Source organism: Puma concolor, chromosome E3 (genome assembly GCF_028749965.1).
Source record: "Puma concolor isolate L17-30 chromosome E3, mPumCon1.1.hap2, whole genome shotgun sequence".
Lineage (NCBI taxonomy): Eukaryota > Metazoa > Chordata > Mammalia > Carnivora > Felidae > Puma > Puma concolor.
Genome location: NC_141682.1, coordinates 11166195 through 11189285, shown reverse-complemented (window position 1 = coordinate 11189285; position 23091 = coordinate 11166195). Strand labels below are relative to the sequence as shown.

Here is a 23091-nt window from a genome sequence, read left to right as displayed (position 1 = left end):
AGTAATCTCTACATCCAACATGGGGCTTGAACTCACCACCCTGAGATCAAGAGTCGCAGGCTCTTTCAACTGAGCCATCTCGGCGCCCTTCGGCATAGTGTTTTCAAAGAGCATCCCTGTGGAAGCATGTATCAGAGCTTCATCCCTTTTTATGGGTGAATAATGTTCCATTGTGTCCCTGTAGAGGCCATATCTGGCTTATCAATTCATCTGTTGGTGGGCACTTGGGTTGTTTCAGCCTTTTGGCTCCCCAGAGTGGGTACTGCTGGGTAAGAAGAACAACTCTGTTCTCGACTACAACACGCTACACTTCTGCTCATCAGATGTGAGGGGTTTTTCCAAAACCAAACAATTCTCAGATGCCAGCAGGATGTCCTACAATTTAACTCAATGCTGACACTCTTGACTCGCAGTTAACGTCAGATCCCACAGGCTGAGGGCTCGGTCCTATAGGACGACCCCCAGTTCAGACACCTGTGCTTCTGATGGGCCAGCTATAAATCGGAGGTTTCTGTGACCCCCTCCTCGAGTTCGGGCATTTGCCAGAGTGGGTCACAGAACTCGGGAAAACAGTTTACTTATTAAATTTCTGGATTTATTACAAAGGATATTTAAGGACATAAATGAACAGCCAGGTGAAGAGATACATAGGGTGAGGTCCAGAAGGGTCCAGGCACAGGAGCTTCTGTCCCTGTGGAGTTTGGGGAAGGTTACCCACCCATGTGGATGCATTCTTGTCCACCAACTGGAAGGGCTGCGAATGCGTACTGTCGGGATTTTATCTATCTATCTATCTATCTATCTATCTATCTATTTATTTATAAATGTTTTTATTTATTTTTGGGAGAGAGAGAGACAGAGCATGAGTGGCGGAGGGGCAGAGAGAGAAGGAGACACAGAATCCGAAGCAAGGCTCCAGGCTCCGAGCTATCAGCACAGAGGCCGACGCGGGGCTCGAACTCACAAACCGCAAGATCATGACCTGAGCCGAAGTCGGATGCTTAACTGACTGAGCCACCTGGGCGCCCCATATTTTTAAGTTTATTCATTTATTTTGAGAGAGAGCGAGTGTGTTGGGGGTGGGGGGAGAGGCAGAGAGAAAGGGAGAGAGAGAATCAGAAGCATGCTGTGTGCACTGTCAGCGTGGAGCCAGATGTGGGGCTCGATCTCATGAACTGAGATCATGACCTGAGTTGAAATCAAGAGTCTGCCGCTCAACCAACTGAGCCACTCATGTGCCCCAGTGTTTAGGAAGGCTTTCACTAATAATTAATTCAGTCTCTAGCCCCCTCCCTTCCCTGGGAGTCAGATGTGGCCATCCTTAGGGGCTTTCCAAAAGCCATCTCATTAACTAAACTCCAGTGTTACCAGAAAGTTCCCAGGGTTTTAGGTGTTGGTACCAGGAATGCAGGTGAAGGCCGAAATATATATATTTGATTATATAACACTATCCCACCGGGTCATATGATGATTTTTTTTTTTTAACTTTTTTTCCCCTATATTTATTTATTTTTAAATGTTTATTTTTGAGAGAAAGCACGAGCAGGAGAGGGGCAGAGAGGGTGGGACGGAGGACCCCAAGTGGGCTCTGCACCATCAGCACGGAGCCCGACGCGGGGCTCGAACCCACGAACCGTGAGATCGTGACCTGAGCCGAAGTCAGACGCTTAACCGACCGAGCCACCCAGGCGCCCCTCATGTGATGATTCTATGTTTAGCCTTCTGAGAACTTGTTTCCCCTCGTGGCTGCACCATTTTACATTCCTGCCAGCAATGCATGAAAGTTCTAGTTCTCACACATGCCCACCAACACTTGTTATTTTCTGTTTTATTCTTTACAACTGCCGTCCTAGTGTTACCCATAACTGGGTCTGCCTCGTGGTGGGCATCGAAGCCAAAAGACACAACGAAGCCAAAGAGAGGAAGGGTATTACTTGCGACAAGTAAATGAGGACCCTGGGACCATCTCCCAAAGTGGTGTCTCCTCAAACCACAGAACTGGGAAGCTTTAAGTCAGGGATGCATATAGATTTGTGAAGGGGCTTGTGCAGTGGGGGATTCAGCTGGGAAATAGGGCAGGTCGTCTTAAGGTGATCTGTCTGTCCAGGGTCGAAGGCACGAGGGCCAGCAAGGGTCGGCCTTGCCAATTCTGTGACCACGCTTGAGTTTTATGTATTTTTATTACTTACTTTTTTTAAATGTTTATTTATTTACTTTGAGAGTTCTGCGTCAGCGCGGAGCCTGATGCGGGGCTCGATCCCACAAACCGTGAGATCGTGACCCGAGCTGAAATCAAGAGTCGGACACTTAACTGACTTGAGCCCCTCAGGCGCCCCGAGCCAGAGTTTTGATCCTGTAAAGATAACTCAGGAATGTGTGTCAGGTCGATCTTGATGTTGAATCAGCCCTGGGAGTTTTGTCACTGATTTGTTGCCCCTGATATGATTAGGTTATCTCCTGGCCTGACAGTGGCTGTTTGTTCTTATTCTTTTGTTCCCTTTAAATCAGTTCAGGATATCCCAGGAAGCTCTGCAAGAAATGTGCTTTGGGTCGGGCGCCTGGGTGGCTGAGTCGGTGAAGCACCCGACTCTTGATTTCAGCTCCCGTCGTGATGGCACGATGCGTGGGGTCGAGCCCCAAGTCGGGTCCGTGCTTTGAGGGCAGAGCCTGCTTGGGATTCTCTCCTTCTCTCCCTCTTTCTCTCTCTGTGCCCCTGCCCTGCTCTCTCTCAAATAAATAAACATTTAAAAATAAATAAATAAATAAATAAATAAATAAATAAATAAAAGTTAAATGAAAAAATTAAAACAAAACCAAACATAAATTGAAATCTGTTACTCCCCTGACCAGATGGACTCTGGCTGTGTCCTCCAGGCCCTCCGGTGAAGTCTCGCCTCTGCTCACCTCTCCAGCCTCACAGCCCTCTCCCCTTCACCCAGCGCTCACCACCTTCGCAGAAGGCAGGCCTCTCACCTGCACTGCACCCACCCCCCACCCCCCCCCCCCCGCCCAATCTCAGGGACCATTCTGTGCTTCCTCTTTCTGGGGGGATCTGTCTTCCTCGTGCTCTTGGCCTGGCGGACCCCAGACTTGGTCCCTACACCCCGTTCACGTTCCTTCCTGGCTCTGGGCTGCATTTGCGGTTGGGAGTCCGCTGTTTCATCTGCTTCTTGTCCATCCCAGGCAGGAGGCTCCGGGTCTTGGCAAAGCACGTGGCTGATGCTTGTTTCATGGCCAGATGAGCCAACGAATTGTCTCTCCCGTGGGCTCGCGGCCTTTTGGGAAGACACCGTGGTCACTTCTACCTCCCGCCCCTGACAGCCAACCCAGGAGGCCGTGTCTCACAAACGTACCGAAGTCACACCAGGGAACTCCCCAACCACTGCAGTCCCTTCCCTGTTTGCAGATTTTCTTCCAACCGTTCTCTTCCTTTGGATCCAGGGAACCAAGGTGCTGAGGCCCTGAGGACACCCTGAGGACACCCAAGGTCCCGGAGAGGAGAAACCCCTCAGGTAATGGGTGTGACAAGTGGGAGCTCACCCAGAGCACTGGGAACATCTCTCTTTCTCCATTTTATTTTATTTTATTTTATTTTATTTTATTTTATTTTATTTTATTATTTGAGAGAGAGAGAGAGAGTGCACAGTCAGAATCTTTTTATTTACTGATTTTTTTGGGGGGGGGGGAGGCAGAGAGAAGCAGAGAGAGGGAGAGAGAGAGAATCCCAAGCAGGCTCTGCACTGTCAGCGCAGAGACTGATGTGGGGCTCGAACTCACAAACTGTGAGATTATGACCTGAGCCAAAGTCGGACGCTTAACCCACTGAGCCACCCAGGTGCCCCAGAGAGAAAGAGAATCTGTGAACAGGTTCCGTTCTCAGTGTGGAGCCTGAGGCAGGGCTCAATCCCACAACCCTGGGATCATGACCTGAGTCCAAATCAAGAGTCAGAAGCTCAACCGACTGAGCCACCCAGGGGCCTCTCTCTCTTTAAAAAAAAACAAAAACATATATTTGGGGTGCCTGGATGGCTCAGGCGGTTGATTGTCTGACTTCGGCTCAGGTCATGATCTTGCGGTTTGCCAGTTCGAACCCTGCGTTGGCCTCGCTGCTGTCGGCACGGAGCCCGCTTCGGGTTCTCCGTCCCCCTCTCCCTCCCCTCTCAAAAATGAATAAACATTCGAAAAGTAATAAAATAAAAAATATATATTTGTCGAGGTGCCCTAGGAGCATCTCTTGTTAGGAGGTGGGGCAGGAGTAAAAGAAAGAGAAAAAGAAAGTCCCAGAAGCAAAGGAGACAGAAGCAGACTGCAGCCACAGAGCTGGCCAACTACAGGACCACACAGGAGGGTAGAGCAGGGAGAGCTTGTGGGGAAGGACAAAGCATCAGAGACCAAAAAAACCAAGAGGCAACCTACTGAATGGGAGAATATATTTGCAAATCGTATATCTGATGAGGAGTTAATATCCAAAATATATAAAGAACTCTTACGACTCAGTAGGCAAAAAAAAAAAAAAAAAAAAAAAAATCCAATTAAAAAAGTGGGCACAGGATCTGAATAGACATTTTTCCAAAGAAGATATGCAGGTGGCCAACAGGTACGCGAAAAAGTGCTCAGCGTCGCTCACCATCAGGGAAATGCAAATCAAAACCACAGTGAGATCTCACCGCCTGCCTGTTAGGATGGCTTGTATCAAAAAGACCAAAGGCAGCCAGCGTTGGCGGGGGTGTGGAGAAAACGGACCCCTCGTGCACCGTCGGTGGGAATGCAAATTGGTGCAGCCACTGTGGAAAACAGTGTGGAAGTCCTTCAAAAAATTAAAAATAGATCTACCATATGATCCGGCAGTCCCACTTCTGGGTGTTTCTCTGAAGGAAATAAGAACACTGACTTGAAAAGATGCGGACAGCCCGTGTTCACTGCAGCATTATTCACAGTAGCCGAGACATGGAAGCAACCTAAGTGTCCATCGATGGGTGGGTGGGTGGGTGGATCAGTGGGTGAAGCGCGCGACTCTTGATCTCGGGGTTGTGAGTTGGAGTCCCACATTGGGCGTAGAGATTACTAAAAAGAAAGAAAGGAAGGAAGGAAGAGAGAAAGAAAGAGAATGTGGTGTGTATATACAATGAAATGTTAATCAGCAGTAAAAAAGGAGGAAATCCTGGCATTTGTGACAACATGGATGGACCTTGAGGGCATTGGGCTAAGTGAGATAAATCAGAGAGAGAAAAATACCATCTGATCTCATTTATATGCACAATCTAAAACAACAACAACAAAACTCCCCAAACTCTCAAGAACCAAAGTCCTAGGGGTGCCTGGGTGGCTCAGTCGGGTAAGCAACCGACGTTAGCTTAGGTCATGATCTCATGGTTTGTGGGTTCGAGCCCCGCGTCGGGCTCTGTGCTGACAGCTCAGAGCCTGGAGCCTGCCCCGGATTCTGTGTCTCCCTCTCTCTCTCTGCCCCACCACAGTTCACACGTTGTCTCTGTCTCTCAAAAATAAACATTAAAAAAAAAAAAACAAAAAACAAAAAACTAAAATCCTCGATACAGAGAACAGATAGGCGGTTGTCAGAGGTGGGCGGTGGGTGAAATGGGTGAAGTTCCACCAGTTATAAAGTAAACAAGTCCTGCGGGGGTTGGTGCCTGGGTGGCTCAGTCTGTTAAGTATCCAACTCCTGATTTTGGCTCAGGTCATGATCTCAGGATTCGTGAGATTGAGCCCTGTGTCGGGCCCCAGCCTGACACTGCGGGGCCTGCTTGGGATTCTCTCCCCCCGTCTCTCTCTGCCCCTCTCTCGTTCGCATGCTCCCTCTCAAAATAAATAAGTACACTTAAAAAATAGGGGCGCCTGGGTGGCGCAGTCGGTTAAGCGTCCGACTTCAGCCAGGTCACGATCTCGCGGTCCAGGAGTTCGAGCCCCGCGTCAGGCTCTGGGCTGATGGCTCGGAGTCTGGAGCCTGTTTCCGATACTGTGTCTCCCTCTCTCTCTGCCCCTCCCCCGTTCATGCTCTGTCTCTCTCTGTCCCAAAAATAAATAAAAAAAACGTTGAAAAAATAAATAAATAGTACAGCATGGTAGGGTGGGTTAAAGGGAAAAAAAAGCAGGCTTGAAGAAGGATGGCCGATTTCCTGAGCAAGGAAGTCCTGTATCTCAGAGACTTCATAGCATGACATCTTCAAGCCTGCAGAGAGCAAAAGAACATTCTTTTAGCTGGAGGATATTTAGGAGATATTAGGAGCTTCTGTTTTAGGCCAGGCCTTCAATATCTTTTTCAGGGGATAATGGCACGTGGCGTTGAGAGCACCTGCTGGGCTGGGCTGGCCTTGGGAGGACCCTTCTGTTGGATCGTAAAGCGGGGCGACCCCTTGTCAAGCAAAGGAAAGGGGAAGGGCCAGCCAGGCAGAAGGCCTGGGCAGAGGTGTGGGGGTACAAGAGGCTCTAGAATGTTCTGAGAACAGTGAGGACATTGGTTTGGCTGGAGCTCAAGGCACAGCGGGAGATACAGAAGGAGCTAGTGGCCGGGCCTCGGGTGCCAGGGTGAGGCCCGTGGATTTCCTCCTGGGGCAGCAGAGGCTGGAAGGGGTGAGCATTAGCAGGGGTGGCGCATGCTCAGAGCTGTGGCTCAGGTCAGCTCCTCGATGCTGCATTTTCTTTTTCAGAAGCCAATTTCTCAATATCCTCAAGCGGGGCTCTACACTGCAGTCGGGGCTTGCGACACCTCCTCTAACAAGTTTTTAAGTGTGGGTGAGCGTGTGCCTGTGTGCGTGACCGTGTATGTGCGAGTGTGTGTGAGTGTGACTGTGTATGTGTGTGTATGAGTGTGTGCCTCTGGTCTCTCCAGCCGTGGCCTCCTGATGATGTTCCTTTCCTGTGGGCTGAGAGCAGTGTCTGGTCTGAGCAAGCCCGAACTAGCTGGTACCATTTCTTCCTTTTCCAATGTACCTGTGTGTGTTTGTTTTTTTAATGTTTATTTAAAAAAAAATTTTTTTTTAACGTTTATTCATTTTTTGAGAGACAGAAGGAGAGCACAAGCAGGTGAGGGGCAGAGAGAGGGGGAGACACAGAATCCGAAGCAGGCTCCAGGCTCTGAGCTGTCAGCACAGAGCCCGATGTGGGGCTCGAACTCATGAAATGCAAGATCATGACCTGAGCTGAAGTCGGACGCTTAACCGAGGGAGCCACCCAGGCGCCCCTTTATTTGTTAATTTTTGAGAGAGAGATAGAGTGAGTGATCAGGGAGGGGCAGGGAGAGAGAGAGAGAGAGAGAGAGAGAGAGAGAGAGAGAGAATCTTAAGCAGACTCCACACTGCCAGTGCAGAGCCCGATGAGGGGCCTGAACCCACGAACGGTGAAACCATGACCTGAGCCAAAATCAAGAGTCAGCCGCTTAACTCACTGGGCCACCCAGGCACCCTGCCCTGTACTTGCGTTCTTTAAACAAGGGGCACCTGTTCTTTAAACAGGGGGCACCTGGCTGGTTCAGTCAGAGGAGCATGCGACCCTTGATCTTGGGGTCATGAGTTCGAGCCCCCCCCCTCCGTCGGGTGTAGCAATTACTTAAATCAATAATAATAATAAACTTTAAAAAAAGGCGGGGTAACGGAAGAGAAGCTTCCCCGAGCCTGAAGTTGCCTGCTGCTTTTCCATCCATACTGGGAAGGGCAGTTGAGCCCAGGATCCCCCCTGAGGTGGTCTTGGTGGCTTGAATCTTAGCTTTTTGTTTCGTTTCAAACACTTGTTTTAAGTTTGTTTGTTTATTTTGGGGGGGGTGGGGGAGGGGTAGAGAGAGAGAATCCCAAGCAGGCTTTGCACTGATAATGTGACTCAGGGCTGGATACCCACAAACCGCGAGATCATGACCTGAGCCGAAATCAAGAGACGCTTAACGGACTGAGCCACCCAGGTGCCCCTAAACATTCTTTTCTAAAATCTGTTTATTTTGGAGGCACCTGGGTGGCTCAGTCCGTTAAGCGCCTGACTTCGGCTCAGGTCACCTCTCGTGGTTCGTGAGCTCGAGACCCACATCGGGCTCTGTGCTGCCAGCTCAGAGCCTGGAGCCTCCGCCTCAGATTCTGTGTCTCCTTCTCTCTCTGCCCCTCCACCACTCACGCTCTGTGTGTCTCTCTCTCAAAAATAAATAAGCATTAAAAAAATTACTTATTTTTCTTTAATTAATCTCTACACCCAGTGTGGGGCTCGAACTCACAATCCCAAGATCAAGGGCCGCGTGCTCCTCTGCCTGAGCCACCCAGGTGCGCCTTGAATCTTTGAATCCTGGCTTGGTGCTCAGTTTTTTCCGGTCGTGTCACCCGGGATCGAACCCTTGATCTTTCTGAATCTCAGGTTCTTCATCTGTGAAAGGAAGAAACGTTTACTTTGCAGGGCTGTGAGAATTAACGGTGCACGCAAAATCTTGCTTGACGTTAGGCTGTGACGTTGTAACATTTAGTGTATTTTTGATGTTTTGATGATTTTTGCAAAAGTTGCATCCAAGGCGGGGCACCTGAGTGGCTCAGTCATTTAATGGTCTGACTCAATATCAGCTCGGGTCATGATCTCACCGCCCTGGGATTGAGCCCCACTTCAGGCTCTGCTCCGAGTGTGGAGCCTGCTTAAGATTCTCTGTCTCCCTCTCTCTCTCTCTCCCTCTCCCTCCGCCCCTCCCCTGCTCACGTGTGTGTGCGCATGTTCTCCCTCTCTCTCCAAAAAGTAAAGAAACAAGCGTAAGCGAGGCAGAGTGCTTTTGGTTCCTCTTCCGGCACCTCGTGTTTCTCCTAAGTCCCATCACCTGCATCTCAGGTGAGCTGTTTCAGGGACATCAGTGTCGAAATCTCGGGCCTCTGGAGTGCAAACACGTGGCCAGAAATCAAGAAAGCGAGATTTTATGGCAGCACAGGCAGAGGCACCGGTCGTGGTTCCCCCATGATGGATTCCGGAGGTGGAGGTAAGGTGGGGGCAAGGTCACTGGAGTCACGTGGGAGGACTTAGGGCGGAGGGATCATCCGTTCTCTGCTCCTCGTGCAGATGGGTGTGATTGACTCATGAATCCCTGAGGCCACGGCGAGCAGTACTCCCGTCCTGGGCTCTGGGCTAAGTTCCAGGGTACACCGTCCCCGCCATCATAAAGCTTAAGGCAGGGGTGGGGGCACCCAGGCGGCTCAGTCGGTTAAGCGTCCGACTTCAGCTCAGGTCATGATCTCACAGTTCGTGGGTTCAAGCCCCGCTTTGGGCTCTGTGCTGACAGCTCGGAGCGCGGAACTTGCTTTGGATTCTGTCTCCCTCTCTCTCTGCCCCTCCCCTGCTCGCGTCTGTGTCTCTATCTCACAAATAAACATTAAAAAAAAAAAAAAATGAATTTTAAAAATCGTGGGGTGGGGGCAATCTGCTTTGGACTGGGTGTTCTGGAAAGGCCTTTTGAGGAGGGCACATTTCGGTGACGGGTAAACCCGGGAGGAGGTGCCACGCTGAGTTGGGAAGAAAGGGAGGGGGCCGCGTGAGGAAATGGAAGAAGGAGCCCCCCAACCCCACGTGAGGGAAAGGCGGGAAAGGCGGCACAGCGCAGACAGCCCTGAAGATGGCATCTGAGAAGCACGAGGCAGAGGCGAAATCATGCAGAGAGTCTGAGGGTCACTGGGTCCTGGTTTTGTTTTATTTATTTTTATTTATTTTGAGGGAGAGGGCAAGTGGGGGAGGGATAGAGAGGGAGGGAGACAGAGTCCCAGGCAGGCTCTGCGCCCTCAGCACAGAGCCTGATGCGGCGCTCGAACCAACGAACTGTGAGATCATGACCTGTTAAGTCTTGCCAATGGCAAGAGTCAGTCGCTTAACCGACCGAGCCACCCAGGTGCCCCCGTTGGGTCCTGTTTGGATCCACATCTCAGCTTCTTCCCACATCCCCACCTCGTACCCTCAGACATCACCCGGGACGTTGCCAACAGGAATGGTACATTCTGAGAGCCGCCGCCCTGCCCCTCCACTGACCTTGTGCCTCCGTTTCCACAGTGAAGAATATTTTTTCCCCAAAGAGCATTCCCCTTTCACTGAGCCACTCCATATGGCACCACAAAATTAAAATAAGTGAAGGGCTACTGTCCCTCTCCATCCTGGCTGGGCTAGGTGAGACACCTTGTGGTTCAGTAGACATCCCTTAATAAGCTTTTTATTTTTAAGTTATCTCTGTACCCAGAGTGGGGCTTGAACTCATGATTTTGAGATCAAGAGTCACGTGCTCTACCGACTGAGCCAGCCAGGTGCCCTGTAAAGCTCTGACTGCTTAAGAGAAGATCCTTTGCAGGATTCTAGCAAAGCCTCTGCCCCTGGAGCTCGGGATCACCCTCTTCTTAGCAGAAGGGAGGCACCTGGGCGGTGAGGGAGGAAGGCTGCAGGGGGAACAGGTGCTGGAGAGCCGCCCCTCCTTCCCCTCCCCTCCCGCCTCGCCCTAGCTTTGTCCCTGCGCTGATTATTGCTTTATTACTGTTTTCAGTCAGATATAATTCCGGCATTTTCTACAATCTTGATCTTTTCACTGATACCAGATTTTTGTACAAAGATTTGTATATAAAATGATTATGTACCCACCAGAATACATTCCCCAGCAATTAGAACGTTTAAGATGCAGCTCGTAACACTCCTTCTGCACATTCCTCATTTATTACTTCTGAAAATGTTTTGTGATTTTTTTTTTTTTTTTGGTGGATGTGTTTACAAATCCAATAACAATCCTCATTTAGAGTTGCAAAACACGAAGCCGTTTTGAACCCAGACAGATGGCAGCTAAATGAACTTTAATTAAAGAATGAGTGCTTTGAATCAAATCACTTTAAAAAGTACAGTACTCTGAGATTCTGGAGAGGTTGCATAAACAGCATCTGGGTTCTTCTGCAGGAAGCAGGCCTGCTTGTGGGAACTAGGAAGGCATCCCCAACGGATCCGGGCTGGGCCGGCACTGGGCACCGTGGGCAAAGCGAGGGGGCGGCCGGCCGGCCAAGCGGCCCAGAGCGCAGAGCTCCCGAGACAGGAGGTGAAACCGACGTAGGCCACCTCTTGGTGCAAAGGTTGCCCTGGGGGTGGGGGTCCCCCCTTCTGCTTTCGTGCAGTGAGGTCGGGCCGAGGCGCGGGGTTTTGCTGCACAACCCGATTAGGTGCACGCGCCTGCACAGCGGGAGTGGAAGCAGACAGATGGCGGAGGCCCCGCAGGCCGCAGCGCTGGGGTTCCCGGGCCCTCACCGGGCGCTCCACCCCCCGCCGGGCAGGAGCCACTTCCGGCCGTGGCCGCGGGTCTGGGCGGGGGCGGCGGCTCGTCTCTAGGCGACCGAGAGGCGCCAGCTGGCCCGGGCGCGCTGCGGGGGCGCCCGGGGAGGCGGGTGTCCGGGCGGAAGCCGGTCGTGCTCGGTGGCCGCGGTGGAGAAGGAAGGGGACGGACGGTGGGGTGAGAGGCAGGGGAGGGGGTGGGAGGGGAAGAGCCCGAACCGCCCCGCCGGCCGAGAGGTTTGCGCTCGGTGCGGGTGGGGCGGGGGCGGGGCAGGAAAAGCACCGGCGGCGCCTAATCCGGGGAGACGGGATTAGATGGGGGAGGACGGCCCCCAGGAGCGGGGTCTGAAGGCAAGGTGGCAGCTGCAAGGTTATCCTCGATTTCATAGTTTCTGCCTCGAGGGCGGTGGTGAATGTGGGGGGGCGCCCCTGCCCTGATCCTGGAGATTTGAAAAGGGCAGGGGTCTGAGGGTGGACAGTGGAGCACCCTGGTGGGTCCTAGGGACACTGCAAAGTGGTGGCGGCAGCCGCCAGAGGAACAGTGCGGGCACGGCCTGCCAACCTTGTGGCTTCTGGCTTCTTGCGTCTTTCCAGAAGGAAGCCGAGTCCGGAAGGCTGGGACGGGGCCTTCCCTCCCCATCTGGGCACCTCACTGACCCCATGGGTTGGCAGAAGCTTCTGGCCTGTTTTGATCATGTAATTAGCTGACTCAGGACTCGGTTCCTCCAAGTCAAAGGCCTGGCTCTGGCCCTTGGCTAGACCCTGCGGTCACCCTGACCCTTTCGTGCCCCAGCACTTCTGTCCAATTGACTTCCAAGTCCTGTTGGCTGACCTCCTTGTTGTTCTCCACCTGGCTGGAACGTCGGCCAGCTCTTCTTGGAACAACTACAGGAGCCTCCGCGTGGTCTCCCAGCTTCTACCCCCCCCCCCCCCCCCCCCCCGCCGTGGCTGCCCCCTCCCTCCAAGCCAAGCCTCCCGGGACCTGGCCCCCAGGGCCTTCCACACTTCCACAAGGCCAGGGAGGAAAGGGATGCAGACTGGCCCTGGGGTGCACAGCTTTGCCTCATTCCCCCCTTCAGTCTGGCTCCGAGTGCAGGGCCCTGCCTGGGGAGTGTCCCCAGGAATCCCTGGTCTCACCTCCAGCCACACCTTGTTCCTGGAACACCCAAGGTCTCGCTTGGCACAGCCCCCCTGCCCTTGGCACAAGGGGCTCTCCCAGAACGCCGTCCTGCCCCACGTGTCCCGCTCTGCCTTGCCAACCCCAGCCTCGCTCTCTAAGTCTCAGCATCACGGATGGTTCTTGATTCGGAGCCAGGGGAGGCCACCCTGCCTCCCCCATTAGCTGCCCAGGGCCAGGCCCTCTCAACCCCCCACCCCTTCTGCCTCCAGTCTCACCCCTTCCTTCACCTTCCCACCTGCCACCAAAGTGGCCTTTCCGAGACACAGCTGTGACCCATCCCTCTGCTGCTCAAATGCCCTGAGCTCCATCAAAAAGCCACCCCACCCCTCCAGGTCCAACCCAGAGCACCTCTGCCAAGGTGCCTTCTCTGCAGCCACGGAGATTCCACACTTGATCACAGTTCACACTTTGGACTTCACCTCTTCCTGGAGCTCAGGCAGCCCCCTACCACCTTGTGGCCCCGAGGCCAGGGGCTCAGTCTGGCACTTGGCCTCCCGGGACACGTCATCTGGAGGTCACGCAGAGAAATGAGTGAAGTCAGTCCCCAGACACCACGGCCCAGCGGTCAGGGACACCGCCTTTGCTTTGGCAAAGGAAGGGGGGACCTTGGCAGGCTGTCTGAGCCAGGTTTCCTGACCTCGCCTCAGTGACAGCTGTTAATTCCAAATGAGACTACACAGAAGTTATGAGCAAGGGCAATACTTTTTTTTTTTTTTTTTTTTTTTACTTATTTAAAAAGGCCTTGGTGGCAGGAATATAGTGTAAAAATCATTGGAAAAACTAAAAGGCATCGATACATATCCGAATATACACTTTGTACATAAATTACATTTCCTTTAGTCTTTCTGAGTGAGGTCCTGATTCAGCACTGAGGTCTAATAATTCAGAGGTCCCGGGAGCTGCACGTTCAGGCCGGCATAGTCCACCATGTACATTGGCCATTGCTAGAGAGAGGGGGACAAATGGCCCGAGTTAGGACTCCGGGTGACCCAGAAAGAACACCAGACCACTTAGCTCTGCTTTCTGAAGGGATTCCCCACTGGATTCATTTGGAGGCAGCCTGACGGTCCAGACGGGACCCGAGACCCGTCCAAGGTCATGCATTTTGCCAGTGGCCCTGGAGCCTGGGCTGGGGCCTTCTGACTTGCTCCCACCTGTGTGCCAGGGGCTATTCCGTGGACCAGGGGGAACCGAGGATTCGCTCAGAGAAGGTGAGCACCCCCACCAACTCCGCCCCCTCCCCGGCCTTATGCCAAAGAGCCAGTCCCATCTCTTGGAGGTGGGAAAAGCCAGTGACCCTAGGTGGGGACAAAGGTACAGCCTACAGCCCGAACTTTGGGGTTTGCCATGTTTAAAGGGAGGCACAATTATAGGCGCCTGGGTGGCTCAGTTGGTTAAGCGTCTGACTCTTGGTTCCGGCTCAGGTCGTGATCTCACAGTTTTGTGGGTTCCAGGCCCGTGTCAGGCTCTGTGCTCTTTGGTGCGGAACCTGCTTGGGATTCTCTCCCTCCCTCCCCCGTCTGCCCCTCCCCCTCTTTGCACTCTCAAAAATTAAACTTAAAAAGAAAGGGGGGGGGAAGCAGGGTCAAAGGACAAAGACATCTCCAAGTCATCATCAAATGTGTTCCAGTATTGTCCCCACTGGGCTCAGGACTTCCGAGCTAGTGTTTTGAAGTCAGAAAGAACTCTCTCGAGTGTGTGTGTGTGTCCCTAATGAGGCTTGACCGCAGTAAGGCCACAGTCAACCAGCCTCTGCCCCTTGTTTTCCTCCTCCACACACTGTGGGTAACGCCTACAACCTCACGGGGCTGTGGTGAGGCCCAGAGCATGCGATGTGAGCAGAGATTAACCTGGCGACTGCACGGGGGTCCCCGTTCTGGCACCGTCCAGGGGAGTCCCCTGTCCCCTCTCCCGGGGCGGAGGCAGGGGGAGGGGGGGGGGGCTCGGCTTGCCCACCTGCCCAGTGGGGGGTGTGACTTCCCACCCAGGGCAGGGACGCGGGAGCAGCCAGTGACAGGGTTGGACTATCTGGTGGGTCGATCGGGCAGACGCGACTGCCACCCCGAGGCTGCGGAGCCCCGCTCAGACCCAGTGCTTCCCTGCGCCCCAAACCCACGTCCCAGAGGAGCCGGCCCTGCCCGAAAGCGGGGCGAGGGCCAAAGAGCAGAGCGGTCAGGCCCGGATCTGTGCAACTTTACCACGAGTGAGAGCTGGTTGGTAGACGCCACGGACTCTGGGTTAGAGGACGAGGAGGAGGAAGACGAGGAGGAGGAGGAGAAGGAGTTCCCTTCGGAGACCCGCTTTCTCTTGCGCTTGGGAATGCTGCTGTCTTTGGCTGGTGGGAAAAAAGGTTGCTGACACCAGACGCCAGGGCTGCTCTGACTCGGCTTCGGGCCCCTCTGGGGGAGGCCTCTGCTTTCGTGCTTCAAGTCCCCTTCTCAGCGTTCAGGGCTCCAGAGCCCCCAGACACCCCCCGCCCCCGGCCCCAAGGCCCATCCCTCCAGCCCCCTTCCTTAACCAGGCCGCACAGCCCAGTGGCTCTCCGGCCTGCCTCGTCCCCCGGGGGAACGAGTTCAGGCCCCGGCCCTCTTTCTGCTCCCAGACCGTCCAGCCCGTGGGGCCTGGCCTCCCCACAACTCCTGGGGTGAAGGGCTCGGCCTCGGGCCTTGGGGGAAGTCGCTCCATGGCCTTGTGCTTCCATTTCCCTGTGAGTGAAACGTAAGATCCTATACAGTAGCTGGGAGGCTCCCGTGGACAGTATGCCCGGGCCCCCAGAACGACTTAGCGACTGAGAACACATATCGACGTTGGTATTGTTAGCTGTGGATGTGGGATGACCCTGACCTGGTAACGCTGTGACAGAGGACGGTCCACAAGTACCGTGAGTGGACGGGCAGCGCCCCCGTGGGAAGAGACTCTGGTTTACAGTCAGAGGTCGTAAATTCAAATTCCGTTACTGCCATTCCTAGCTGTGTGACGCCGGGCAAACTGATTCACCTCTCTGAGCCAAATGGGGAAAACAACGGGACGTGAGCCTCAAAGGAGATCATGTGTCGGCAAGAGCCTGGTACCCCGCCTGACACGAAGCACGACTCGGCAGGTGTTCTGTTGCTACCGCATTAAACTGGTATGAATATATGAGACTTCGAGAAAGGATGTGCCCCCGTGTGCTACACAAGCAGGGCTTGGTGCTTGACTGAGTGGCCAGGTCACTGAGTAGAAACCAGAAGGGTCGTAATAACACAGCATGAGGGCGGGCTGGGCCCACGAGGTGACTGTCCGGCTGGTGAAGAAATACCAGAGGCTGGGGGGGGTCTGTGACATGGCATAAATAGACACCCCGGGAAACAGAAGACTCTGGGGGCAGAAGGAGCCCTGGGAGTGGGTCGGAGCAAAGCGATTTTGTAGGAGGCTCCGCCCGAAAATGAAGTCAGAGGTGCTGGCCCAGGGCGGTGGCCAACCCAGCGTCACGGTAGGACCGTAAAGACAGCCAAGGTCAGGGGAGGGCAGACGCAGGTCATAGCTTCTACCCTCTGAGCACGTGTCCCAGACTCTCCTCCCGAGGCCTCTGAAGGGCCATCTGCATTCTGCCTTCAACCTAGGGACAGCTCCCAAAGTCACGGCCTCCCTGCCTGCGAATCTAGTGCCGCACCTGGCCCGTGACTGGCGCAGGATGGGGGGCGGGGGCTTCTGGTCGGGCCGTGCCACCCTAGGCCGCGGAGTTCCTGGGGGACCTGAACCCACCCGGAGTGGGGGCCTCGGGTCTCAGGCCAGCATGGGGGCCCGTCACTGTCCCCACTGAGCCCTGGCTGGGGCCTGCGGGTCAGATGGATGGTCCTGACACCAGGCTCGAGGTGGCCACCGACTCCCCAGGTGGCCCTGCCGAGCCCCTTTCCCTCTCTGGGCCTCAGTCTCCCAGCTGCACAACGCGGTTGGGACGAGATGAGTGCTCTGAATCAGCGGCACGTCTCCCAGTCACCCGGGGAAACCATCCCACCAGACAGTCTCCCAGCTTCCTGTGAACCCCAGGCTTCTGGGAGACAGGCCCGGGGCTGGCGTGGGCCTGCCTCCCCCTGCTGGCCACACACATCGGCCCTCTCCTCCCAGGTGGCTTCCGTGATCCCATGTGACATCCTCTCCTCCAGGCTCCCGCCTGCCCTCGTTGCCTCCAGCGGATCTGACCCGCTCGGCCGCCGCTGTGGCAGGGCCCCCTCTGGAGGGCACCTGCAGGCTCCCGGGGCCTTCTGGGGATACCGGCCCTGCAGGGGGAAGGCTCAGGCTCCCCGTGGTCATACTGGGTGGGGGCGCGACACTCTGTAGGTGGTCAGCTACCTACTGCATGCCACCTGGACCAGATCTGCCCGCAGACTCTGGTCCCCGAGAGGCAGAGAGGGGGCCTCCTCGGCCTCCGCCTTACCTGGCACCTTGGCGTCATTGCAGATTTCTGCAAACGGTCTGAAAGACGAGAGACAGGAGGTGGCGGTTAGAAAATGCGGTTTCCGCTCTTCTTTCTCAGCTGCTCCCCGCAGGTGGGCGACCCCTCTCATGAGACGCTGCCACCGCCGCTGGAGGGCCAGTCAGGTAAGACCCGGCTGAAAATGGCGAGCACCTGTCTGCAGGCAGACGATCGCCCCTGTGCGCCTGGTATCCTCGTCCAGAATTCGAGGGTGACGCTCGAGCGAGGGATCGGGACCGTGTGCCTAGATTTATCTAAGTGAATATTCATCACGGTGTCTTTTTTTTATCTCTTGATTTTTACTGTATTGATTATCTTACTTTGAGCATTATTATTTTGTTTTCCTTTTTTAAGAATTAAAACAAAAATTTTTTAAATATTTACTTATTTTGAGAGAGAGAGAGAGAGAGAGAGATTGAGAGAGAGAATGAGCATGCGAGGGGCCGAGAGAGAGGAAGAAAGAGAAAGAATCCCAAGCGGGCTCTGTGCTGCCAGCAGAGAGATCTCATGAACTGTGAGATCGGGACCTGGGTCGGAGTCAGACACTTAACTGACTGAGCCACCCAAGCACAATAAAAAAACCCAATTGTTTTGATTTTTAAAGTAATCTCTACCCCCAACATGGGGCTCAAACTCATGACCCCAAGATCAAGAGTCACATGCTCCACTGACTGAGCCAGCCAGGCACCCCTAGAAATATTCTAGTCAATGAGTGTATTTTAAAAAAGAGACTATAAGGGGACACCTGGGTGGCTCAGTCAGTTAAGTGTCCGACTTCGGCTCAGGTCATGGTCTCGCGGTTCATGGGTTCGAGCCCCGCGTCCGGCTCTGTGCTGATACCTGGGAGCCTGCAGCCTGCTTCGGATTCTGTGTCTCCCTCTCTCTCTGTCCCTCCCCTGCTTGTGCTCTGTCTCTCTCTCTCTCTCTCTCTCCCTCAAAAGTAAATTATAAATTTTAAAAACACTTAAAATTATCAAAATAAAAAGAGATGATAAGGACATATGGTAAAATGTGCACAGTAGTTATCTCTGCATGATGGGAGTACTAACTAACCATTATTTTCTAAATAACTGAAATGGGGAAACATTAATGGTATAGTCAGAAAAAGTCAAATTTCATTAAATTTTTAAAAATAAACCGACACCCATGAATGGTGAGGCTGTGTGTTTGGAAAGGGATGGAATTAGGACACACGGAGCTACAGATTGGAAGTCTGTGTCCCCCCTCTCCCCCCACCCCCACTAAATTGTTTTTTTTCGTAAACATAAAAAAAAAATTTTTTTTTTATGTTTATTTATTTTTGAAAGCGAGAGACACAGAGTGCAAGCAGGGGAGGGGCAGAGAGAGAGGGAGACACCGAATCTGAAGCAGGCTCCAGGCTCTGAGCTGCCAGCACAGAGCCCGACGCGGGGCTCGAACTCCCAAACCACGAGATCATGACCTGAGCCGAAGTCGGATGCCCAACTGACTGAGCCACCCAGGCGCCCCCCTCCTGAACTAAATTCTTATGTGGGGACCTAGTCCCCAGTGTGATGGCATTAGGAGTCAGGGCCTTTGGGAGCACTTAGGTCATGAAGGAGGAGCCCTCAGGAATGGGATCAGTGCCTTATAAAACAGGCCCCAGAGAGCTCCCTTCTCCCCTTCCAGCATGTGAGGACGCGTATGAGGACACAGTGAGGAGATGGTTATCTAGAAACTAGGAAGTGGGTCCTCCCCAGACCCTGAATCTGCCACCACCTTGATCCTGGACTTCCCAGCCTCCGGAACTGTAAGAAGTAAATGTCTGTTGTTTATAAGCTCCCTGGTCTGTAGTCTTGTGTTACAGCGGCCTTGACTGGAGTAAGATATCTGAGTTTGCAGCCCAGCTGACCCACTGCGACTTATACCGGCCCTTTCCTGGCTCTGGGTATCAGTTTCCTCATCTTTAACATGAGAGCGTTGGGGTGCCTGGGGGGGGGGGAGGAGGGGCGCTCCGTGGGTTAAGCATCCGACTCTTGGTTTCGGCCCAGGTCATGATTCCACGGTTTGTGAGATCGAGTCCCACATCGGGCTCTGTGCTGACAGCATGCACGGAGCCAGCTTGGGATTCTCTCTCTGCCACTTCCCTACTCTCTCTCTCTCTCTCTCTCAAAATAAATAAGTAAACTTAAAAAAAAAAAAAAAGATGAGAGTGTTAAGCTAGCCTGTCTCCTGGATTCTGTGCAAGTGAGAAGCACCTGTCTGTCTGTCTGTCTGTGTCTGTCTCTTGTCTCCTGGCTGGGCCTGCTTTGGGAATTTCCCCACCGGATCCAAGCAGTACCCTCTCCCGTGGCCCTTGTTCACTGTGCCCACCCTGCCCTGGGCGCTGGGGGCACTCACTGGAGCTGGTTGATGATAACCATGCGGACGTGCTCTCGGGCCTTCAGGATCTTCTCCAGCCGGTGGATGTCGTATGTGTTGGGGTTCCGGAAAGGGATGTCGTCGGGCAGGCCCGTGACCTCGACGGCATCCGGGCTGTCCCGGATCAGTTTGTAAGGGACCAGCACAGGCCGGTTCAGGCCCAGAGCCTCACCTAGAAGACACGGCGGGTCAGCGCAAGGGCCCCTGTTAGGGGCCAAGCCCTCTGGGGAAAGCGCTGGATGCTGGCATGGCCCAGCTCAGCCAGCCACTGTCCTAGGGAGTTTATAAATCTATACACACGCTTTTTTTTTTTTTTTTAAATCCACTTAGCAAAACTAAAAGTTTAATACCCAGCGGTGACAATAAAATGTACTTTCGGGGCACCTGGATGGCTCAATTGGTTGAGCGGCCGACTCTTGATTTCAGCCCAGGTCATGATCTCACGGTTCGTGAGTTCGAGCCCGGCGTTGGGCTCTGCGCTGACAGCTCGGAGCCTGCTTGGGATCCTCTCTCTTTCCCTCTCCCTGCCCCTCCCCGGCTCATGCTCTCGCTCTCTCTTGCAAAATAAATAAATAGAAAAGAACCCTACTATTATGTTAGAAGAAATACAAAGCCCTCGCTTAAATATTTATGGATATGACATGGTGTCTTGAGTTTGTTTTTAAGTACTTCAAATACAGAAGTGTGTACAGAAGAAGATTGGTAAAATGTTGGCAATCGTAGAAGGTGCCTTCGGGTGACGTGGTGGGTCACTCCCCCACCCCCATACGTGTTTGGATTCTGATTGCAAAATAACAAGTGAATAGAGATCCACCAGCCGAGTCGCTTCTCATCGTTCTGGAAATGAAGCCCCCGTGCCTTCTTACGCCTGCCCACCGTCCCCCCCAGCTGCTCACCCGGTCACCCAGCTGTCCCCTCCGCCTGGCAAGCTTTTCCTGGAATATGCGTCCCCTCCTGACATTCGAGTCTTGGGGGGGAGGGCTTCCCTGCCTGCCCCCCACCGCGTCCTGCCACTGCAGTTTTATGTTTTCCTTCATCACTCTCTGAAATTCTACTTAAAAACATTGTTTTGATTCCTGTCTCCCTGTGCAAAGTGAAGATAATACTGAATTCGTCACAAAGACAACGTCACGCATAGCGTGGCACTTAGCGATCGAGAGGCTCACTTATAATCGTAGAGTTATTATTACTAAAACTCTATTTGACTTGATTTTTAAGATTTTATTTCTAAGTACTCCCTACACCCAACGTGGGGCTTGAACCTACAACCCCAAGATCAAGAGTCGCAGGCGGCACCGGCTGAGCCAGCCAGGCCACAGGTGACCGTATTGTTAATTGTCCCATCTTGGGCTCCGCCCTGGCACCCCGGATGCTGTCAGCACAGGGCCTAGCATCTCGTGGCCTTTACCTATTCCGCGTCCACCTCCCTGCACAGATTCTGAGCCCCAGGCTGTCAGGGATGGGACCTCCTTCCCTGGAGTCCTCACGGCTAAATGTGTGCTGGGCAGATGCACGAACCGCGTCTCTGCCGCACAGCCCGGTCCTAAAGGAGCAGAAATGCTGACCGCGGTCACGGCCCTGTTCTTTCCCTTTCCTCAGTCGGGGGAGTGGAGGGGTCGGCTCCCGGCAGTCGTGGGCAGGGCGGCTCTGTCCCCAGGGAGCAGGCAGGCCAGCTGGGTGTCACTGGGGGCCAGGCTGGCCGTAGAGGGAGGAGGGGCTGCCAGGGAAGGCGGGCCCCACAGACCCTGCCCCGCGGGCCCCGCTCCTGACGCACTGACCGTATTTCTCATTGAAGAGCTCCTTCACCTGCTCGCGGAGGATCACCTTCTCCCCTAGTCTGTTGGCGTCATCTTCATCTACAAGAGGAAGACGTTGGGGTGTGAAGGTCGGCAAGGGCGCGCCCCTGGACGGGCTCCTGGGAGACACCCGCACCCTCCCCTGCCGCCGGGCTGCCCTGCCAGGCCCCGCCCACCCAGTGTGCCAGGCCCCGCCCACCGAGTTTAGTAAAAGGCAGCCCGTTCCTGGCCTCGTTGTCTGGCAGCCCTTCATGGGCACCTGCTGTTGGACCCTCGGCTCCCCTCGACCCTGTCCTTGGTCCAAAGGAGCAGCGGGTCAGATGAGCCCCAAGACAGGGACTGGGCTGCGCAGGGGGACGTGGGAGAGGGTGTGGATGGGCCCGAAGGGTCCTGTGGGCTTGTGTCCTGGGGTTGGGGAGGGGGCTGGAGTTTCCAGGCAGGGTGCTCTGAGCTGGCTGGGCTCCCAGGGGCGGGAGTGCAGTGGAAGCAGGCAGGGAGCCAGGGCCTGGGAGACGTGGGGCAGAGCGGACAGAATGGATTTGTGGAGAAAAACAACTCCTGTTTTCATCTGGAAAATTTCACAGTTGCACGTAGGAGGCCAACTCAGGACCGGCGCCTGGTGTGCGCCTGGCTCCGCCCTCCCCGCCCCGGGGTGGGGGCCGCCCGCACTGCCTGGCACTGCTCGATGCCCCTTCTTCCTGGGACTCTTTCACCTGCCGCCTGGGGCCTCCCGAGTGCCGGCTGTGCCTCGTGTGGTCCCGGTCATGCCCACGCTCCTGACTCTGGATCTGCCGTGTCTCGGAGTTCTGCACAAGCCTCTCCAACCATGACCATCTCCAACCAAGCCATCCGGGTGCCCAGGACACGCGGCAAACGTCAGGCTTCCCAGATAACATCCTCCTCCTGTGTCCCCCTCTTGGAGAGTGATGGCCCCATCCGTCGCACCAAGACACCGAACTCAGCCCCCCTCGGAGCCTCCTTCTCCCCACATCCCCCAACATGGCTCTTCCAGACAGTCTTCAGGACCCCACGTTGGCAAGAATCAACCCGATCCTTCTCCAGGTCCCGAGCGGACAACCTGGTGACCCAAGGGCCACCCAGAGCCTGCGGGGAGGCTGCAGACGCTTCCCATCTCTGCAGAGGGACTGCTCTGGTGGCCAGGGCTTTCTGCACAGGACAGGGAAGGACGGCCTGGGTTCCCATCAATGGGTGTCACATGCTCTGCCGGCAGCTTTCCCGGACACGATCACAGCCACCCCTCACCACCGCTAAGGAAGCAGAGGCTCAGAGAGGTTAAGTAACCTCCCAAGACCACAGAGCCGCTAAGAGCCAGGAATAGTGTCTGTCTGACCAAGAGCCCTGGGTTCCCTGAAATCTGTTTCCCCGTCTGTAGAAAGAAGGGTTGACCATGAGGGTGGTGTTGCCTCTGAGTCTCCTGTCCTATCAGCTCACGGTCTCATCCGGATCCCAGGGCAGGGCAGACACAGCCGCACTTGACAAAGCCGGCTGGATTGAAAGGGAGACGAGCCCAGTAAGCTGAGGTCACTGTGGCTGTGGCCGTCTCTGGTGCATACAGGTGTCTCGCCCACCCTGCCTTGGCCTCAAGGCTCCGGCGGCTACGCGGGCGGAGAGAGACACGCACAGGACAGGCCTGAGCCTCACACCGCCCTCACCCCGGCAGAGGCCACGCCAGCCCCCGGAAGGGCATAGAACCTGAAGCCACAAAGCTGGACTCGCGCCAGCCCTGCCACGTGGGGGGTCATGTGACGTCCCCCCCTCTCGGCGTTTCTGCTCAGTCTCGACACCGTATTTGTCTTGGACAAGTATTTCACAAGCACCACCCCCCACTGGATGTGGTGCCATCCCTGGGCATTTAGCAGACCACAGAAAACAGCCCTGGCCGAGGCGGGGACGGTAAAGGATGCTTGGTGACCCGCTGGCCTTGACAACTGTCAGTGCAGGGCTTGTGGGAGCACACGGGGGAATCCTAACCCAGCTGAGAATCAGGGCGGGCTTCCCAGAGG

At 54.6% G+C, this 23091-nt stretch overlaps 1 protein-coding gene and 1 long non-coding RNA gene across 9 annotated transcripts in view; one reads left to right on the top strand and one right to left on the bottom strand.

Annotated features, from left to right (window-relative positions):
• LOC147572971 (uncharacterized) overlaps nt 1–18690 on the top strand; it is a 53648-nt gene extending 34958 nt beyond the window's left edge. For 2 of the 3 annotated variants that reach the window (XR_015245576.1, XR_015245574.1), the window contains 2 exons: nt 3184–3512; nt 15406–18690. This is a non-coding gene — a long non-coding RNA (uncharacterized LOC147572971). The remainder of the gene's footprint in view (nt 1–3183; nt 3513–15405) is intronic. The other variant, XR_015245575.1, reaches the window with a different exon arrangement.
• GTF2IRD1 (GTF2I repeat domain containing 1) overlaps nt 6048–23091 on the bottom strand; it is a 123955-nt gene continuing 106911 nt past the window's right edge. For 4 of the 6 annotated variants that reach the window (XM_086692509.1, XM_086692510.1, XM_086692512.1 and 1 more), the window contains 5 exons: nt 21050–21127; nt 19251–19443; nt 16854–16891; nt 14635–14771; nt 13133–13380 (listed from right to left, as the gene is read on the bottom strand). In XM_086692509.1, coding sequence (XP_086548635.1) covers nt 13312–13380; nt 14635–14771; nt 16854–16891; nt 19251–19443; nt 21050–21127 — 515 coding nt within the window. In that variant the 3' untranslated portion in view covers nt 13133–13311. Of the gene's footprint in view, nt 6188–13132; nt 13381–14634; nt 14772–16853; nt 16892–19250; nt 19444–21049; nt 21128–23091 lie in introns of those variants that run through there. The other 2 variants (XM_086692511.1, XM_086692514.1) reach the window with 2 other exon arrangements.